At 25.8% G+C, this 17996-nt stretch overlaps 3 protein-coding genes across 3 annotated transcripts in view; 1 reads left to right on the top strand and 2 right to left on the bottom strand.

Annotated features, from left to right (window-relative positions):
* LOC117178188 (ATP-dependent RNA helicase DDX54) overlaps nt 1-17996 on the bottom strand; it is a 105566-nt gene that overhangs the window by 59803 nt on the left and 27767 nt on the right. The gene's annotated exons all lie outside the window — the stretch shown is intronic.
* LOC117178185 (sphingomyelin phosphodiesterase 1-like) overlaps nt 54-17996 on the top strand; it is a 39365-nt gene continuing 21422 nt past the window's right edge. The window contains exon 1 of the mRNA XM_033369477.1: nt 54-433. Within this exon, the coding sequence (XP_033225368.1) occupies nt 358-433 (76 nt within the window). The 5' untranslated portion in view covers nt 54-357. The remainder of the gene's footprint in view (nt 434-17996) is intronic.
* Nucleotides 6337-17599, bottom strand: LOC117178184 (jerky protein homolog-like). Its single transcript, XM_033369476.1, has 3 exons — nt 17154-17599; nt 10960-11420; nt 6337-7738 (listed from the first exon to the last, which is right to left on the bottom strand). Exons 1-3 carry the CDS (start codon nt 17511-17513, stop codon nt 6505-6507), a joined length of 2055 nt encoding a protein of 684 aa, XP_033225367.1. The 5' UTR covers nt 17514-17599; the 3' UTR covers nt 6337-6504.

Here is a 17996-nt window from a genome sequence, read left to right on the forward strand (position 1 = left end):
AAACGCCTGCGATCTTGAGTTATAAATTTTTACAAGATCAATCGTCTAAAAGTTCAGACGTCATGCAATTAGAAATTGAAAAAAAGTTATGATGGTGCTGTAAATTATTTTTTTTTATCAACTGGAAAGAACGCAGAAAAGAAATTTGCATGCTTCTTCACATTTTTGTTTAATTAAGATTAAGAATTTTTGGTAAATGTTCTTGAGCTGCAATTAAAAGGTCATATCGGTTTGTCGAATACTCACGCGGAGAGGCGGAAAAATGTTGTGGGAGTGGGGTTTTTACTTTAAGTAGGTAAGGATCACTCTTATCATGTTCAGAGTAATTTTGCTATTCTATTAGTAGTGAAATAAAATATGAGGTTTTTCAAGTTTTGCCTCGCCAGCATTGCATTCTTCGTCCTTGGATTCCTCACTGTCGACTGCTTTAATGGTAGATTGATTATCTTTTCATATCATTTTTTAAAGATTTGGATCATTTATCAATATTCTTTCGCCACTTTTTTTGATGAAATTGGTTTTCTCTTCTTATTATTTTCGATTTTAATACCGAGTTGGCTAAACTTTGTAAATAATTGTTCCAGGAGTGATTTCGGGTTTGAAAAATTTGAGATTCGGTTTTAGTAACTTCTTGTCATTTTCTAATTTAGTTCAAATTTGTTATTACTGTGAAAAAGAGTTTTAAAATAATTTATTTCAAATGTATATCCAATAAATACAATGTTATTTTTATAATTTAAAAAAGAACATATCAAATAATATAATAATAATATAAAAATAATATACAATTTTTTTAATTAAAAATAAACTTTTTGCTCTTTCTAACGAAATCAGGTTTTTTCCCGGACTGACTCACTGGATTCTTCAGTAAAGCAGAGTGGATCTTGGCGAATTATAAAATATTCCACCTAGAAAATTCCCGAATCTTAAAAATTAAAATTTTCTTTATTATTTATGTATTAAAAATACAATAATAAAATATGTTTACAAAATATGTTAAATGTTTAAAGTTTCAAAAATTATTGTTTGAATTTATTATGACAGTAATTGAAAAAAAATTTCATCGTGAAATACATATTTTTTAAATTATTGTTATATAATTTATTTCAATTTAATTATCAGCCCCTATACGTGGCTGAAATACCTGATATTATTAATTACAAAATTTACATGTTAGTCCGGGATAGCAAATTTTAGATTTCGTAAGATTTAGGGAAAAAAATTTATTTAAAAATGTAAAAAAAAAAGTTCATTGAAAAACCAAAAATCAAAATTGTGGACTTTATGCCAATTAAAAAATCTTCTTTCGAATTTAAATAGGTTTTTCTCCGAAAGCGGTTTTTCGAAGTTCCAGGGTTCCATCCAGTGAACACACAATTTAGAAATTTCTGCATAATTTGACAATTATTTATTTACACGTGCCAAACTTATCCTCAATCACAGAATGAAGTGATAAATATTTTATCGATAATTACTTAAATTATTTTAATGTTAATTATATGAAAGTTACATTTTTTTTCTGTTAAATATACTATCGGTATTCTCGATTAAATGATCAAGGATGAATTCATTTTGTAAATTTTTAATAAAGTGTTGTGTTAAAGTTGAAACAAAATTTTGGAAATATCTTTATATTTTTAAACCTGAAAGGAATATTTTATTATTATTTTCCTACCGATGAGATGTCTTTGAATTTTTCCAATATTTTTGTTCAAAAGATTTAAAATGTTTAATATATTTTATTTCAATTTTAAGAAAACATTGAAAGTTGTACTATTTTTACAATATCATCTTGGCTCATTTTATATCGAATTCTGATAGCAAATTGTATTTCTTATATGCGTATATATAACTGAAGAATAATAAACTTTGATGTTTTTAAATATATATTATTTATTTATTTTTAAATTAAAAACAAAAATTCCCGAATTACAAAAAATGCCCAGATTTCTCGGCGCTCGAAATTCCAGGTTAATTCCCAGTTTCCCGGTCAGTGGCCACTGTGAATTTTAATGTTTTACTTCAACTAAATAAAAAAATACTGTATAAATATTATCTCATCCTGCGATGGTGGAAAAATTTAAATACGATAGTGTGAACGTGAATACAATTTCAAAGAGATTACACTCGCCAAAATTTCCATGAGATAATATTGGTATGATAGCATGGACAAAAAATAAAAAGTGGTGATAACAGTGATTCCAGAGCAACGGAGAACTTTTTAAAAAAATGTTGGATCAAATGGAAAATAGCAATTTAAGATACTGAATTTAAGAAGTCTCGAGTTGAAAATTTTTAAAATCATTTTGTGGTAAAATCGAATTCCGACTTAATGAATGTGAAATAAAGTATGTGAAGTAAGACAATTGTAAAAATATCAAACAAAGTACAAATTCCCAAATATTCGCATACTTGCTCAATAATATTGAAAACCTTGATTAAATTTGTTTGAACTTTTTTTTTATTTTACCTCATCAGATTATAGAGATAAGAAGTGAGAATTAATGAGATGATGTAACAATCAATATCAGATTTTATAACCATTTCGTAATATTTTTAATAATATTCGCTAAATTATTTTAAGCAATTTTATATTTCGAGAATCATTTGCGGATAACTTAAATACAGCTTTAAAAGAAAAACTATTAGATGGAAAACAGCAATTTAAGATATTGTATTTAAGAATTCTCGAATTTTTAAAGTTTGAAAAATCAGTAATATTTTATAATAAATCTAATTCTAATTAAATGGATTCCAAAGCTTCAATGAGCGAATGATTCAATCAAATAAACGTCTTCAATTCGCAGTTAGCCCATCAACTGATTTAAATCATCGATTGATTAAAAATTAAGGAGGTTCGTGCGTGGCTGGGTAGTTGAACTTTGGAAATTGAATTCCAAATATATTATAAAGGAATGCGAAATAAACTTTACGTGGAAATTAATCAATAGCTACCCGAACAATAAAAGAAGAAATTTTAATTTTAAAAAAGACAGTTAAATAAATTTTCATTTTGTAATAATAATTCAACCCAAAAAGTGAAGAAATCTTGGCTTAAATTGTTTTGCAATTTGAAAATTCTGCTCAAACAAAATAATATAGTTCCCGACAGTACCTACTCTTCTGTGCATTTTTTTAATGTACTCTTGATTAAAGCCACACACGAGACTCGTTTATAGATTAAAAAATTAAAATATAATTTTCAAGAAATTGAAAATGATCATTATATAAAATTCATAAGTCATAAACGAGAAATATCAAATACAGTTTTATTTTTCTCTTAAACACGACCTTCTAATTTAAATTGCGCGACGTTAGTCAATATTTTAAAAGTAGCAAACAAACCAAAAGTTGCCATATATTTCTCCATAATCTTAGTAATCTGCAATAAACTTGTTTCAACAATTCTTTTTATGTATCTTCAATATAGATAAGATAAGGGAGAATTAATGACACCAAAAGTAAACATCAGGTATCAGAAACATTTTATAATGATTTCAATATTATCTCATTTATAATGAATCTTTTTGAATAATTTTATGCTTTGAAATCAGGGTGGCAAGAAAAAATGTAATGTATAGATTTTTGAAGAATTCTAAAAAGAAGCTTTTTAAGAATTTTCAAATGTTTCAATAGAGTTAAAAAGTGTCTTAAAATTCCTGGGAAAATTTAAACTAATTCTTCATTTTTTCAATAAATTTTAAAAGAACATTGACAAAGATTTCAAAACATTTTTAATTATTTCTTAAAAATTCAAAAAAGAATATGGACGAATTTTTACGCTAAATTTTTCATTTAGCAAAATTACAAAGTTCTATAAAAAATATTCGATCAAGTTTAAGAGACATCCAGCAATTTTAAAAAGGTTTTAATTAATTTAAAAATTGAAACCATTTCAAAGAAGTTAGAAAAAATGTACATTTTTGAATATTTTGAAATATAAAATTTGAAGTTTCATAAAGATTTTGAAAGGTTTCACGATGATAAAAAATGTTCTTAAAATTACTGGGAAAATTTAAACTGTTTTTTATTTAAAAAATAAATTTCAAAGGAAAATTAACAAAGAATTCAAAACATCTTCATATGACGTCCCCCTCTGAAATTAAGTGATTAAATTCACCAGATCGTTTTAATTTTTCCAAAAATCGACCTGAAATCTTTGTGAAATCATTCATTTCTTTGTGAAATATTATTAATCTATTTGAAATCTTTGCCAAATATTAAAAAATTTTGTAATATCTTTGTCATCTTTGGAAAATAATTAAAACCTTTGTCGAATATTTGAAATATTTGGAAATATTGAAGTTTGTGAAATCTTTTAGATCTATCCGTAATATTTGTGAAATTTTTCAAATATTTTATAAATATTTGATAATATTTTTTAATGATTGAAATATTTGGAAAACCATTTAAATTTGTGAAATCTTTTAAATATATATGAAATCTTTGCGAAATATTTCCCAATATTTTATAAATATTTAATAATATTTTTGAAATCTTTGGAGAATCATTAAAGTCCATGAAATTTTTTAAGTTCTATCCGAAACTTTTACGAAATATTTCAAATATTTGATAATATTTTTGAAATCTTTGGGAAATCATTGAAGTTTGTGAAATCTTTTATATCTATCCGAAATATTTTCGAAATTTTAAAAACATTTTATAAATATTTGATAATATTTTTTAAATGATTGAGAATTTGAGATCTTTGGAAAATCATTAAAATTTGTGAATTCTCTTTAATATATATTTTTCACAAATTTCAATGATTTTTCAAATATTTCAATGATTGAAAAAATATTATCGAATATTTATAAAATATTTGAAAAATTTCGCAAATATTTCGGATAGATATAAAAGATTTCACAAACTTCAATGATTTCCCAAAGATTTCAAAAATATTATCAAATATTTGAAATATTTCGTAAAGGTTTCGGATAGACCTTAAAAGATTTCAAGTGACTTGAATGATTTTCCAAAGATTTCAAAAATATTATAAGATATTTACCAAATATTTTGAAATATTTCCCAATATTTTATAAATATTTAATATTTTTGAAATTTTTGGAAAATTATTAAAGTCCGTGAAATTCTTTAAGTTCTATCCGAAACTTTTGCGAAATATTTCAAATATTTGATAATATTTTTGAAATCTGTAGGAAATCATTGAAGAAGTGTGAAATCTTTTAGATCTATCCGAAATATTTGTGAAATTTCTTAAATAATTTATAAATATTTGATCATATTTTTAAATGATTGAAATATATGGAAAATCATTGAAATTCGTGAAATCTTTTAAATATATACGAAATCTTTGCGAAATATTTCCAAATATTTTATAAATATTTGATCATCTTTTTGAAATCTTTGGAAAATCATTGAAGTCTGTGAAATTTTTTAAATCTATCCAAAATATTTCTGAAACCTTTAAAATCTGTATGGTATATTTGGGAAACCATTGAAATCTTTGTGAAATCTTTGGAAACGTTTACGAAATATTTTCTAAATATTTGATATGTTTTAAATTATCGAAATCTTTGGAAAATCATTGGAACATTTATAAAATATTTAAAGTCTTTGCGAAATCTTAAAAACATCATTGAAATCTTTGTAAAATATAATATTTTTTTTAAATATTAGTTCATATTTGTGAAATTGTTTAAATTGTTGCGAAATATTTGAAATACTTAGAAAATCATTGAAATATTTGTAAATCTTCGAAATATTTTTTAAACATTTGTGAAATATTTGATATCTTTATGAAATATGCGAAACATTTTTGAAATATTTCACAATATTTGTGAAATTTTTTCAATTTGCGAAATGTTTGGGAAATCATTGAAATATTTATGAAATCTTTGAAAAATTTGTGTTATTACTGAAATCTTTGTAAACGATTGGGAAGTCATTGATGCCTTTGTGAAATCTTTGCAAAATATTTGAAATATTTTTTAAATATTGAGCAATATTTGTAAAAATAATTTGAAGTCTTTATAAAATCTTTTCAAAATCATTGAAGTCATGGTGAAGTCTTTAAAATCCATTCAAAATTTTTGCGACATTTTTTTAACCTTTGGAAATCATTCTAATCTTTGTGAAATCTTTAAGAAATATTTGTGAAATTATTGAAATCTTTCTGAAATCGTTGATGATGCCTGTAAAATCATTGAAGTCTGTCAAATGTTTTAAGTCTATCTATTTAAATCTATAAATATTTTTAAATTAAAATCATTAAACTTTCTGTGAAATCTGTTTGAAATCTTAAAAAATGTTTGCGAAATATTTGTTTTAATATTTGGAAATATTTGTGGAATTATTCAAATATTTGGCAACATGAATTCTATACCTATATTTATTATTATGTACTATTTATTGTTCATTTACTACTGTTTATGTACAATTGGTATTTAGTACACTATGTACAAAGTGTGTCATCCAATATTATAAGTTTATTCTCCTGGCCCCACCTAGAGCAAAAAGGCTCCGCCGCTTCTTTCTCCAGACTCAGTAGTGCTGTGCCAGCTTACATACCTTACGTTCAGTTATCAAGTTCTCTAATTCTCTGATGTAATCCAGGTGTTTCGGTAAGCATTCCGCTTGCGATTTCGCCCAATTTTTAAGCTTCACAAGGCAGCCGAGAGCCTCTGACGATGTTATTTCCATAGATTCAGTATTATCAAACATTGTTTCGCTGTTTTCAATTTTAGTTATGATTTCAGGCTCGCGTCCAACATTTGTAACAAAATTTATAATATCAGGATTTTCAAACAGAGCTTCGCTGTTTTCAATTTTAGTTATAATTTCAGGCTCGCCCTCTGACGACATTAGTTCCACAAGTTCATTATTGTCAATCATAGCTTCGCTGTTTGCGTGTTTAGTTACAACTTCAGACTCGCCTCTCTCGTTTTTAACAAAGTTTATGATATCAGGATTTCCAAAAATATTTTCGCTGTTTTCGATTTTAGTTACAATTTCAGACTCGAGTCTACCACATGTAACAAAGTTTAGAGTATCAGGATTTTCAAACATAGTTTCGCTCTTTCCAATTTTAGTTGCAATTTCAGGATCACGTCTACCATTTTTCACTAAGTTTACAATATCACTGTCCGATGATGACTCCCAACCGCAATCGCTATCATTGTGATCATTTTCAAACCATTTCAGAAGAAATTCTCTTGATTCTTCAACAGAATAATCTGGCCCCGACAACAGTTCAGAAACTTGATCACAAATTTCATGCGGAAAACTAATCAAACCAGTTGGGAATTCCGATTCGCTGAAAACTACATCATCGATGGATAGAGGGTCCTCTTCTTCTTCTTCTTCTTCTTCTTCTTCTAGCTGATGAAGAGATTCCCCTAAGAGCGGTTTCCATGCTCTTTGAAGATCAGATAATGTCAAAGCGTTCCACGCGAGGCAGAGCATGCCAAAGAAATCCGCAAGGTCCAATCCTTTTAAAAACTGAACAGCTTCTTCTGATTTTCCACGGAGCAATAGGCGTTTCAACAAATCTTTCTTGTACAGTTTTTTTATCGTCGCGATCAATCCTTGATCCATGGGTTGAATCAACTCTGTCGCATTGGGAGGCAAATATAAGACTTCAAAGTTTTCGTTTATCGCGTTCAGTTCATCCAAACTCGGGTGGGATGGAGCAGAATCGAGGAGTAAAACAACCTTTCCCGTTATTCCATCCCTTCTTTGACGTTCTAAAACTCGCGGAATAAACACATCCTTGTACCTGAACAAAATTTATCGTTATTTAAAAAATGTAAATTATGTCCAGAAATGATTTTCCCTGATTCTTCCTTGAATAATTTTTCATTTCTCTTTATCATTAATATTCAAATACCAGCATTTTTATTTTCTAATATTTTAAAAATAGAATCTTTTATAAATGGAATAAAACAGTATTTCAGATGCAAATTTAAAATTTTCATATCTATTAATTTATTTTAAATAAATGTATTTTTTACTATAAAATATGGCTTTTTAACAAAAAATTTACCTAATTTTGTAACGAAATAATTAAATTTTGAACATAGTAATAGATGAATTTTCAACTTAAAAAGATAAATTCCCAGCAAAAAAATGTCATAGTTTATATTTTAATCAAAAAAGATGAAATTCATACAACAAATTTAAAAACAAAAAGACAAATTTCCAACAAAAAAAGATTTTTCATTCGAGAAAGAAATAAAAGTTTATTTAAATTGTTGAACCTTCAAGGCAAAAAACAAATTTTCGCTACAAAAATTGAATTTTCAAACCTAAGTATGACTTTTAAGCCAAAAAATTAATTTTCCACGAAATTGTGCATTTTTACCCAACAAATATGAAATTTCTAACCACGAAAATGATTTTTTTTTACTAAAAAACAAGAATTTTCAAGTAAAAAAGATCGATCTTAAAAAAATTGAAGTTACATTTTCAGTTAAAAATTAATTTTTAACGAAACAAAAAAATGGCTTTCTAACTAAACAATTAAATTTTCAACAAAGCCTTCAAGCAAAAAAAAATACATGTTTAACAAAGAATGTAGTTGAATACTCAAGCGAATAAGAATAATTTTCAACCAAAAAGTTGCATTTTCATTTAAAAACAAATTATATTTCTACTAAAACAGATGAATTTATAAAACAAAAAGATACATTTTCAAGAAAAAATGGTTTCATTTTCTGTTAAACAAGATTTCAGATGACTTTTCAAGATGAAAATATAAATTTTTAAAAAAGAAATAAGTTTCTACGAAAAAACTGAATTTTCAATACAAAAAGAAGAATTTTTAACCAAAAGAGATGACTTTTTAAAAAACTTGTTCAATTGTCTACCAAGTAGTTGCATTTTTATCTATAAAAAAAGATATATATTTTTGAATAGATAAATTTTTATTACAATTTTTGTAAATAGTTGAATTTTTATCCAAAAATTTAAAACCGAAAAGACGAATTTCCAACAAATAAAGATTTTCCCCTAAAGCAAGAAATAAAAGTTTATGTGAATTGTTGAACCTTCAAGTCAAAAAATGAATTTTCGCTACAAACATTGAATTTCCAAACCTAAAACTGACTTTTAAGCAAAAAAAAATTAATTTTCCAAGAAATTGTGCATTTTTACCCAACAAATATGAAATTTCTAACCAGGAAAATTAATTTTTTTTACTACAAAAGAAGAATTTTCAAGTAAAAAAAGATCGATCTTAAAACGATGGAAGTTTAATTTTTAACAAAACAAAAAATGGTTTTTTAACTAAACAATTAAATTTTCAGCCAAGCCTTCAATAAAAAAAAAATACATTTTTAACAAGCAATGTAGTTAAAGATTCAAGCGAATAAGAATAATTTTCAATTAAAAAGTCGCATTTTGATTTAAAAACAAATGATATTTCTACTAAAACAGAAAAATTTTTAAAACAAAAAGATAAATTTAAAAAAAAATGTTTTAATTTTCTGTTAAACAAGATTTCAGATGACTTCTCACGATCAAAATACGAATTTTTAAAAAAGAAATAAGTTTCGACGAAAAAATGGAATTTTCAATCCAAAAAGAAGAATTTTGTCACCAAAAAAATGACTTTAACAAAATTGTTAAATTGTCTACCAAATAGTTGCATTTTTATCTATAAAAAAGATAAAATTTCTTTTAAAACAGATACATTTTTATCAAAATTCTTTTAGTCGTTGATTTTTTATCCAAAAAAGATTCCAGTCGACTTTTCAGGAGCAAAATATGCATTTTTTACAAAAAATAAGTGTCTACGAAAAAAATTAATTTTCAATCCAAAAAGACGAATTTTTTCACACCAAAAGGCATGAATTAAAAAAAAAATTGGATTCTCCGCCAAATCACTTGCATTTTTATCCAAAAAATATTAAATGTATCCTAAAACAGATGAATTTCTGATAAAATGATAAAAAAAGCATTTTTTTCACTCGAATTTCATCCAGGAATGATTTCATTTCATTTTTCAATACAAAAATATAAATTTTCAATCAAACAGTTGCGTTTTTATCTGAAAAGATTATCTTTCCCTTAAAGCATATAATTTTTTTATTGAAAAAAATAGAGCAGAATTTTCAACCAAAAAGTATAACTTTATAACGAAATTGTTGAAGTTTGAATCAAACAGTTGCATTTTTATCGAAGAAAGATGTATTTTCTGGTAAAGACGGTGAACTTAAAAATCAACTTTAAGTTGATTTGTAGTGAAATTTTTAACAGAACAATGGCTTTTTGAATCAAGAAAGATCAAATTTGTTCTAAAACGGATGAATTAATTTTTTTTTTTCATTTTCATCCAAAGAAGATTCCAGTTCACTTTCTAACACCAAGATAGAATTTGTAAAAAACATGTTAATTTTTTGCTAAAGAGTCGAATTTTCAACCAAAAACTATGAATCTTTAACAAAATTGTTAAACTTTCAACCAGAGAGTTGTATTTTTGCCTAAGAAAAATGAAAATTCTACTAAAACAGGTTAATTTTTAAAACAAAAACACAATTAAAAAAAATGGGTTAAATTATTATCCATAAATATTTCAATTAACTTTTCAACACAAAACAAAGAGTAAATTTTCTAGAAAATATTTCAATTTTCAACACAGCAGTTCTATTTTTCCAAGAAAGATGCAATATTTATGCTGCAAAAGATAAACTTTTAAATTAAAAAGACAAATTTTCAGAAAATAAATAGTTTTCATCCAAAAAATATTTCAGCTGACTTATAAGCAACAAAATATGAATTTTAAACAAAAGGTTAATGTTCTACGAAAAGAGCTGAATTTTTAACACAAAAAGACGAATTAAAAAAAAAAAGTTGAATTTGGAGTAGAAAACCGATATATTTTAAAGAAAATTGTTAAATTTTCAAGCAAATAATAAAATTTATAACTAAAAGGATAATCTTCAGGAGAAAGTTTTTACGACTTGCAAAAATGACGTATATGTGGGTAATAGAAATTACCATAGCATGAATATACATCTGTCCATCCACGCACTTGTCTGGTGTGTGTAGATTACACCGAGACTTTCCAAGTTTTTTAATCGTAGATCTTCTGAATTTTTGGTAACTAGATTGTCGAGAGATCTTGGAGTTTCAGATTTTCCAATTATCAAAAGTGGAATTCGATGACTTCCAGAGGCATTGGCACAAAATAAAGCTGTGACACGATCTTTGCATTCTTTTATTTTCGAAGCTTCTTCTTCTTCTAACTGCAGAGCAAAAGTGCAGGCCGTCAATAGTCGCCATAGAATTCCTGATTCGTCTGCATTGTAAATGTTGTCTGGTTTTAAATTTTCAAATTCAATTTTAGCTTTGAAAATTGGGGAAAATTCTGAAGCACCTGAAGGATCGTTTGACAATTTCTCTTCTTTCAAACGAATACCGTACCGTTTCTTGAAACCATCGAGCCAACCAGTGCTTGCCTATAAAAATAACAACATTTGTTCGCAAAAGTTTCAAGTATTTGTGGACGTTTAAAATTATGAAATTAAAAATATTAGTAACGTATAGTTAATTTAGTATATAATTTAAATTAATAATAATTTTAGCATAAATATTAATAAACGCTATATCTAAAAATGTATTTTAGGTATTTTAGTATTAAATTCAAGAAATTCTAATCCCCCGTTTCATGGTACTGTGAAAATCATAACTTTCGACTAATAAAACAGTTCAAAATACTATGTACATGACAGCGGAAAAGAATAATTAAAATTTTTATACCTACAAATTGGTTCAATTAAATTTAGCAAAAGTTGTCTAGATTTATGACTACATTCTGAAGTTTAGGTAACAATTTTAAGTTGTATGGCCTAAAATGTTTAAAATTTCGGACAAAATACCTTTTGTACGATTCAATTTGAAAAGCTTTCAATTGCTAACATTTGAAGTACAAATATTGAATTTTAAAGTAAATAGATGACTTCTTAAGAAACTAGTTGAATTAAAAAAAAAAATGTTTTCAGCAGAAGAGTTGAATTTCCAACCAAGAAAGATTTTTCCGTCATTTTTATCAATCAAACAGTTGCATTTTTAACAACAAAAAAAAAACATAATTTTTTTTATCGCAAGAAGCATTTTGAAATGAAAAAGACGAATTTTGAATCAAAAAAGAAATAAATTCCACTGAATTGTTCAATTTTCAATTTAAAAAATGCATTTTTACAAAACAGTTGCATTTTCAAAACGAAAACATGGATTTTTAACCAAAAAGTTACTTCTTAACTAAATAGTAGAATTTTCTACCAAAATAATAATAGCTAACCCGTAGACCTCTCTTAATATGAGATCTACAAATAACATAAAGTAATTTCAAACTATCCGAAATTAAAGTTTCAAGTTCTTAAATAATAATTAAATAATAATGGTCTTAATAAACGTTATCTACGAAAAATATATTTGTCTGAGAGGAAGGCAGAGTTCTGAGCCGGTTATATTACTTTGAGAACGGTAACGAGAATATTACCGAGATCTCTGAGAATTTATGAAAATCTCAGAATTTATTTTAATGAATAGAAAATTGAATTTTTTCATTAACTTTTCTGTTAAAAATTCAAATCTTTTTTTTTTGAAGTTTGTCTTTTTTATTTTAAAGTTTACCTGCTTTAGCAGAAATTAAACTTGATGAATGTTCCACTTATAAAAAAATTTGTTTTTTTTTATTACAAATTCATCTGTTTTAGTACAAAATTGATCTCTTTTGGATAAAAATGCAATTATTTGGTAGAGAATTGAACTATTTTTTTTAAAAATTCATCCTTTTTGGTTAAAAAACTTCGTCTTTTTGGATTGAAAATTCAAATTTTTTCGTAGAAACTTATCTTTTTGTTACAAAAATTCAATTTTTGATGTTAATGAGTTAACTGGAATATTTTTTGGATGAAAACCCCAATTTTTTGTAATAAAAATTCTTCTGCTTTAATATAAACTTAATATTTTTTGATAAAAATACAACTATTTGCTAAAGAATTTAACAATTTTGTTAAAAAGTCATCCTTTTTGGTTAAAAGTTCCGTCTTTTTTAATTGAAAATTCAATTTTTCTGGTAGTAAATTATTTCTTGTTAAAAAATTCATAGTTTGATCGTGAAAACTCGACTAAAATCTTTTTTAACAGAAAATTCAACTATTTTTTGAAAATTTATCTTTTTGATTTAAAACTTCATATGTTATAGAAGAAATTTCATTTTTTTGTATGAAAATGCATCTTTTTGGTTAAAAATCGTTCTTGTTTGCTTGGTAATTCAACTAATTTGTTTAAAACAATCGGCTAAATCGCTTTGTTAAGAAATCAATTTTTACACTCTCATCAAGAGAAGGTATTAGATTTGTGTAAAATTTGACCTCCCCCGTTTTTGTCAAATGTCCACGTTTTGAGACCCCCTGAATCCGAAAAAACAGGTTTTTACGTTTTTAGCTTGTTAGCACGATAACTTTCTAAATAATTGACAGATTGGATTGGCCTTTGGTATACTATTTAAGGTGTCCTAAAATAAAGGTCAAGTTCGTTAGCCGACCATTTTGGGCGAAAATTCAAAAAGTGAGCGTATTTTGATAATTTTTGAGACCACTTTTTTCAAAATTCAAATATTGTCTGTACGGAAATTCATAGTATTCAATCAGACGAAAAATGTATCCTTATGACTTTTTTCTATAAAACCAAAATTTACCAGAGTTATAGCATTTACAAAATTTCAAAAAACACTTGAAAAACAATCTTCTTAGCCAAATAACGCACGATATGTAAAAAAGTCAAGAAAAGAAAAATATTTCTTTTTTAATGCCTTACAAGACTGTTTTAACAACTTTTTGAATTTTTTTGAAAAATCGAAAATTCAAATTATGAAAGCATAAAAAAATAATGGAAAATCAAAAATTACATTTTGCGGTTAAATTCTGCAAAATAGGTGAAAAGATGGCTAGAAAAAATTTTTGCATTTTAAAAAGAAGAAAATGACTTATTTGGTTCAGAATAACGTACAGCCCACAAACCTTCACCGATTTCGACAAAAAAATTGGAAAAAAGCTATTAAGATTTCTAAGTGCTTTTTTAATTGAATTTTCAATTTCAGACAATATACAATATTATTAGACAATATACAAAAAAAATTTGTTAACAAATTATTTGTTGAAAACTTTTTTTCTGCGACTTTCCATAAATACATGTTATTACATCCTCATCGTTTATGATTGAGAAAGTATTGGAATTGACGGAAATTTTACATCACAGTTTTTCAACGGATCTCCACGTTTCAAGACCCCTTGAATCCAAAAATCAGTAAACACGATAACTCTCGAAAAAATGAACGAATCAAATCCATCTTTAGCACACTTTTTTTAGGTTCTAAAAGAAAAGATGAGTTTGTGAATCAGACATTTTTGACAAAAATTCCAAAAGTGAGCGCATTTTGAAAATTTTTGAGACCACATTTTTTCTGAATTTGAAAATTCAATATACGGATATTTATAGTATTAAAAAGAACAAACAATTTATCCTCATGAGTTTTTTCGATCAAAAGAAAATTATCAGAGTTATAGCGGTTTCAAAATTTTTTAAATCAACCGAAAATCAAAATTTTAAACCAAAAAGCGCACGATATGAATAAAAGTCAAGAGAAGAAAAACATTTCTTTTTGAAAGCCCTATAAGATTATCATAACAAATTTATGAATTTTCTTCAAAAATTGAAAATTCAAATGTTGATTGCAAAAAAAATAATGAAAAATAAAAAATTCCATTTCGTAAACAAACTATGTAGGATACGAAAAAAGTTGAATTAACAAAAATTGTTCTCCCAAAAAAGATCTACAATTTCGTTAGGAATCACTTTTTGATAGGACGCGTACTTTTTGTTTTATTCGTGAAAAATAACATTGAAAAAAATAAAATAAATGTGTGGAAAAACGACGAAAGTTACGAGAAAACAAAATCAACAAAACCTGTTTACAAATGTCTGTCGGAAATCGAGCGCGCAGTGCGAATATCACGATGAGAATGTGTACCTCAAAGCATACAGAGCTATGAGAAACTTAATCTTTGACTACACTTAATTAAGTAGACAATTCAGAATATGAAGACGCATATAAATACTGCCATCTAAAAGAGATCTTTTTGATAAAGTTTTTTTCAAGCATTCCAAATACAAAGAATAAATATCCGAGCGCGAAGCACGAGATTTAGCCGTCGCACGCAATGAGAATGTGCCCGCGAAGCAGGCAGATTTTTTTGTTAAAGATTTATATTTTATGTTGAAAAGTTATCTCGTTGGTTCAAAGTTTAATTATCTTGTTGATAAAAAATCTTTTTTAATTGAAAATTGAACCGCTTGGGTCAAAGTTAAAATACATTGTGAAATTTTTCTTTATTGAAGGTTTATGTCTGGTTGAAAATTTAACTGTTTAGTGAAAAATACTTCTTTTTGTTGTTGTTTAGAATTCATGTTTTAACAGAAAATGTAACTTTTCCATTTTTTTAAGATTGATATTTTTTAATTAAAAAATCGCGTTTTTTGTTGTTTTAGGGAATAATTTTTTAGTTTGAAATTTCCTTTTTTTTGGCGTAAAAATGCATCAGTTTCGTGGAAAATTAATTTTTTGTTGAACAGCCATATTTTTTTGTTTTAAAATTGAATTTTTGTAAAGAAAATTTGTCTTCTACTTTGAAGGTTCAATAATTTAGATAAACTTTTATTTACTTTTTGAGTGAAAAATCTTTATTTGTTGGAAATTCGTCTTTTTGGTTTTAAAATTATTTTTTTGTTGTATAAATTTCATTCTTTTTTTATTAAAATATAAACTATGACTTTTTTTCGTTTGGGAATTTGCAATTTTAAGTTGAATATTCAACTATTATATTAAAGTCTCAACTATTTTGGTGAAAATTCCAGTATTTTGTTAAAGAGTTATCTTTTAAAGTAGAAAAAACTTTTTTTTGTTTGAAATAAATTAATACATTTGAAAATGTTAAATTTGTATAAGCAACACTGTTTTATTTCGCTTATAAAATATCCTATGGCAAATATCATAAGATTAAAATGCTGGTATTTGAATATTAATGATTTGAAATGCAAAATTAGTCGAAAAATCAGAGTTAAGAGTAAAGTGAGGCAATTGAATTTTGAGTTAGAGTTTCGGTCTAACAGTGTTAAATAATGAATGAGCTACTGCTTTGCACATTTTCAATTCCTAAATATGTCTGAGCTACAAAATAATTGTTTAAATATTGTTAAAAATCATAAATTCTCCTAAATTCTGTCATACTCTCGGTTATATAACCTGAACTTAAATTCTCGGGAATATAAGAACTCTAGAGGAGGGTCAACTAAATATTTAGCTAATGAGGAACAAATTTTGCTGTTATGCGTTAAAATCTATGTTCGTCATAGTATTTTACGACGTTTGAAATTATAAAATTCAACATCCGTAACGTACCTTTTCATTAAACTTTTTCGAATTTTTTCTAATTTTTATATTAAAATTCGACAATTTGAATTACAAAATGTTTAACTAATGAGACTTTCCAATTGAAACAGTTTAATTTTTAATGGTACAATTTAGAAATTCTAAAATTGTGAACTGAGCCTGAATCGTCTTTTAAAACCAATTATTATTCAATTTTTAATCAAGAAAGTAGAGTTCAATTTTTAAAGATCATAAATTAATTTCTCTCCACACATGATCAATTAAAAATATTTTTTATCCAAAATCTTCAACTTCAAATGCTTCTCATTTTTAATTGTTAAAGTATTTAAAACTGCATTTTAAAATTCTACTAATTAAAATGGAAAATTTCTAAACTGAAAGACTTTAGAATCGATTTTTCTAAACTTAATGGTATAATTTGAAAATATAACAATTTAACAAATTATTTTAAAAAAACGGTTGAAATCAAAGTTGAACAGATTATTTATCTAGAAATTTGTAAAATTCCCGGTTAAAAAAATTAATTCCCGTCATTTCCTAGTTCAGCGGCCACTCTGAATTGGGTATATAAATTAGCTAAATAATAATTTTAGGTCACAATAGACGTTATCTATTATGGAAAATCTTTAAAAGAGAAACATAACCTAAAAAAAGCCTATTGTAATTAATTAATTATAATAATTAAAAAAATAAATATTTAGCTGAAATACGGAACAAATTGGTCTTGTCTACTTACTTTAAACGTTTTAGGGCCGTTTAACTTTTCGTTCAAAATGAGAGCTTTCTCTTTAATGATCGGCCCGGACATTGGGTCACCTCTTTCTCTCGCTTGCTTAAACCACTCGAAGACAGCAGCATCCAAAAGCACATCATTACTTGTTTTCGACGATTTCTTGTTCTGATATTCATAATTTTTAAACTTATTGCTCAAATCAGCTTCGCGAGCTAACAATCTCCTGTACGTAAAATCAGAGATACCATATTTCTGTAAAACGTCTTGTTTTGAGGTACCGGCTTTCACTTTGTCTAAAAGCTCACACTTTTGTTTGAACGTTAAGCGCTGCCTCTTTTGTTTATGTACGACATATTTGTACATAATTAATAATTAAATGAACTTACATGTAAAGAGTTCAATAATAAATATCTATAAATGTCAGAGATACAGTCAGATTCAGATGAGGTAAACTATAGTAAAAAGCGTAAACAGTGCTCCCAATTTTGGGATCTTTTCGTATTGCGCATGTGCCTCGTCAGTTACCATTGGCGCGCTTATTTGAAATTATTAATTTTGTTTTGTTTTTATTTATAACTGTTTTCAAACAATAATAATTATAAAGTACATAAAGAGATTTTATAAATGATTTTAAATTCATATTGGTAATAAAAAACGTATTCCTTTCTTTTTTTTAAATCGATTATTTATTTTTAAGAAATACAAATCAAATAATTATTTTAAGTATCATTTTATAGGTATATTTTGTGATCAAAGAATTAGTTTAAATAATTTTACAAGTATCATTTGTTGCAAACAATTTTCTTGTAAATTTAATCATTTTAAAAAAACGCGTTAACGGTAGCC

This window comes from Belonocnema kinseyi, chromosome 8, assembly GCF_010883055.1.
Source record: "Belonocnema kinseyi isolate 2016_QV_RU_SX_M_011 chromosome 8, B_treatae_v1, whole genome shotgun sequence".
Lineage (NCBI taxonomy): Eukaryota > Metazoa > Arthropoda > Insecta > Hymenoptera > Cynipidae > Belonocnema > Belonocnema kinseyi.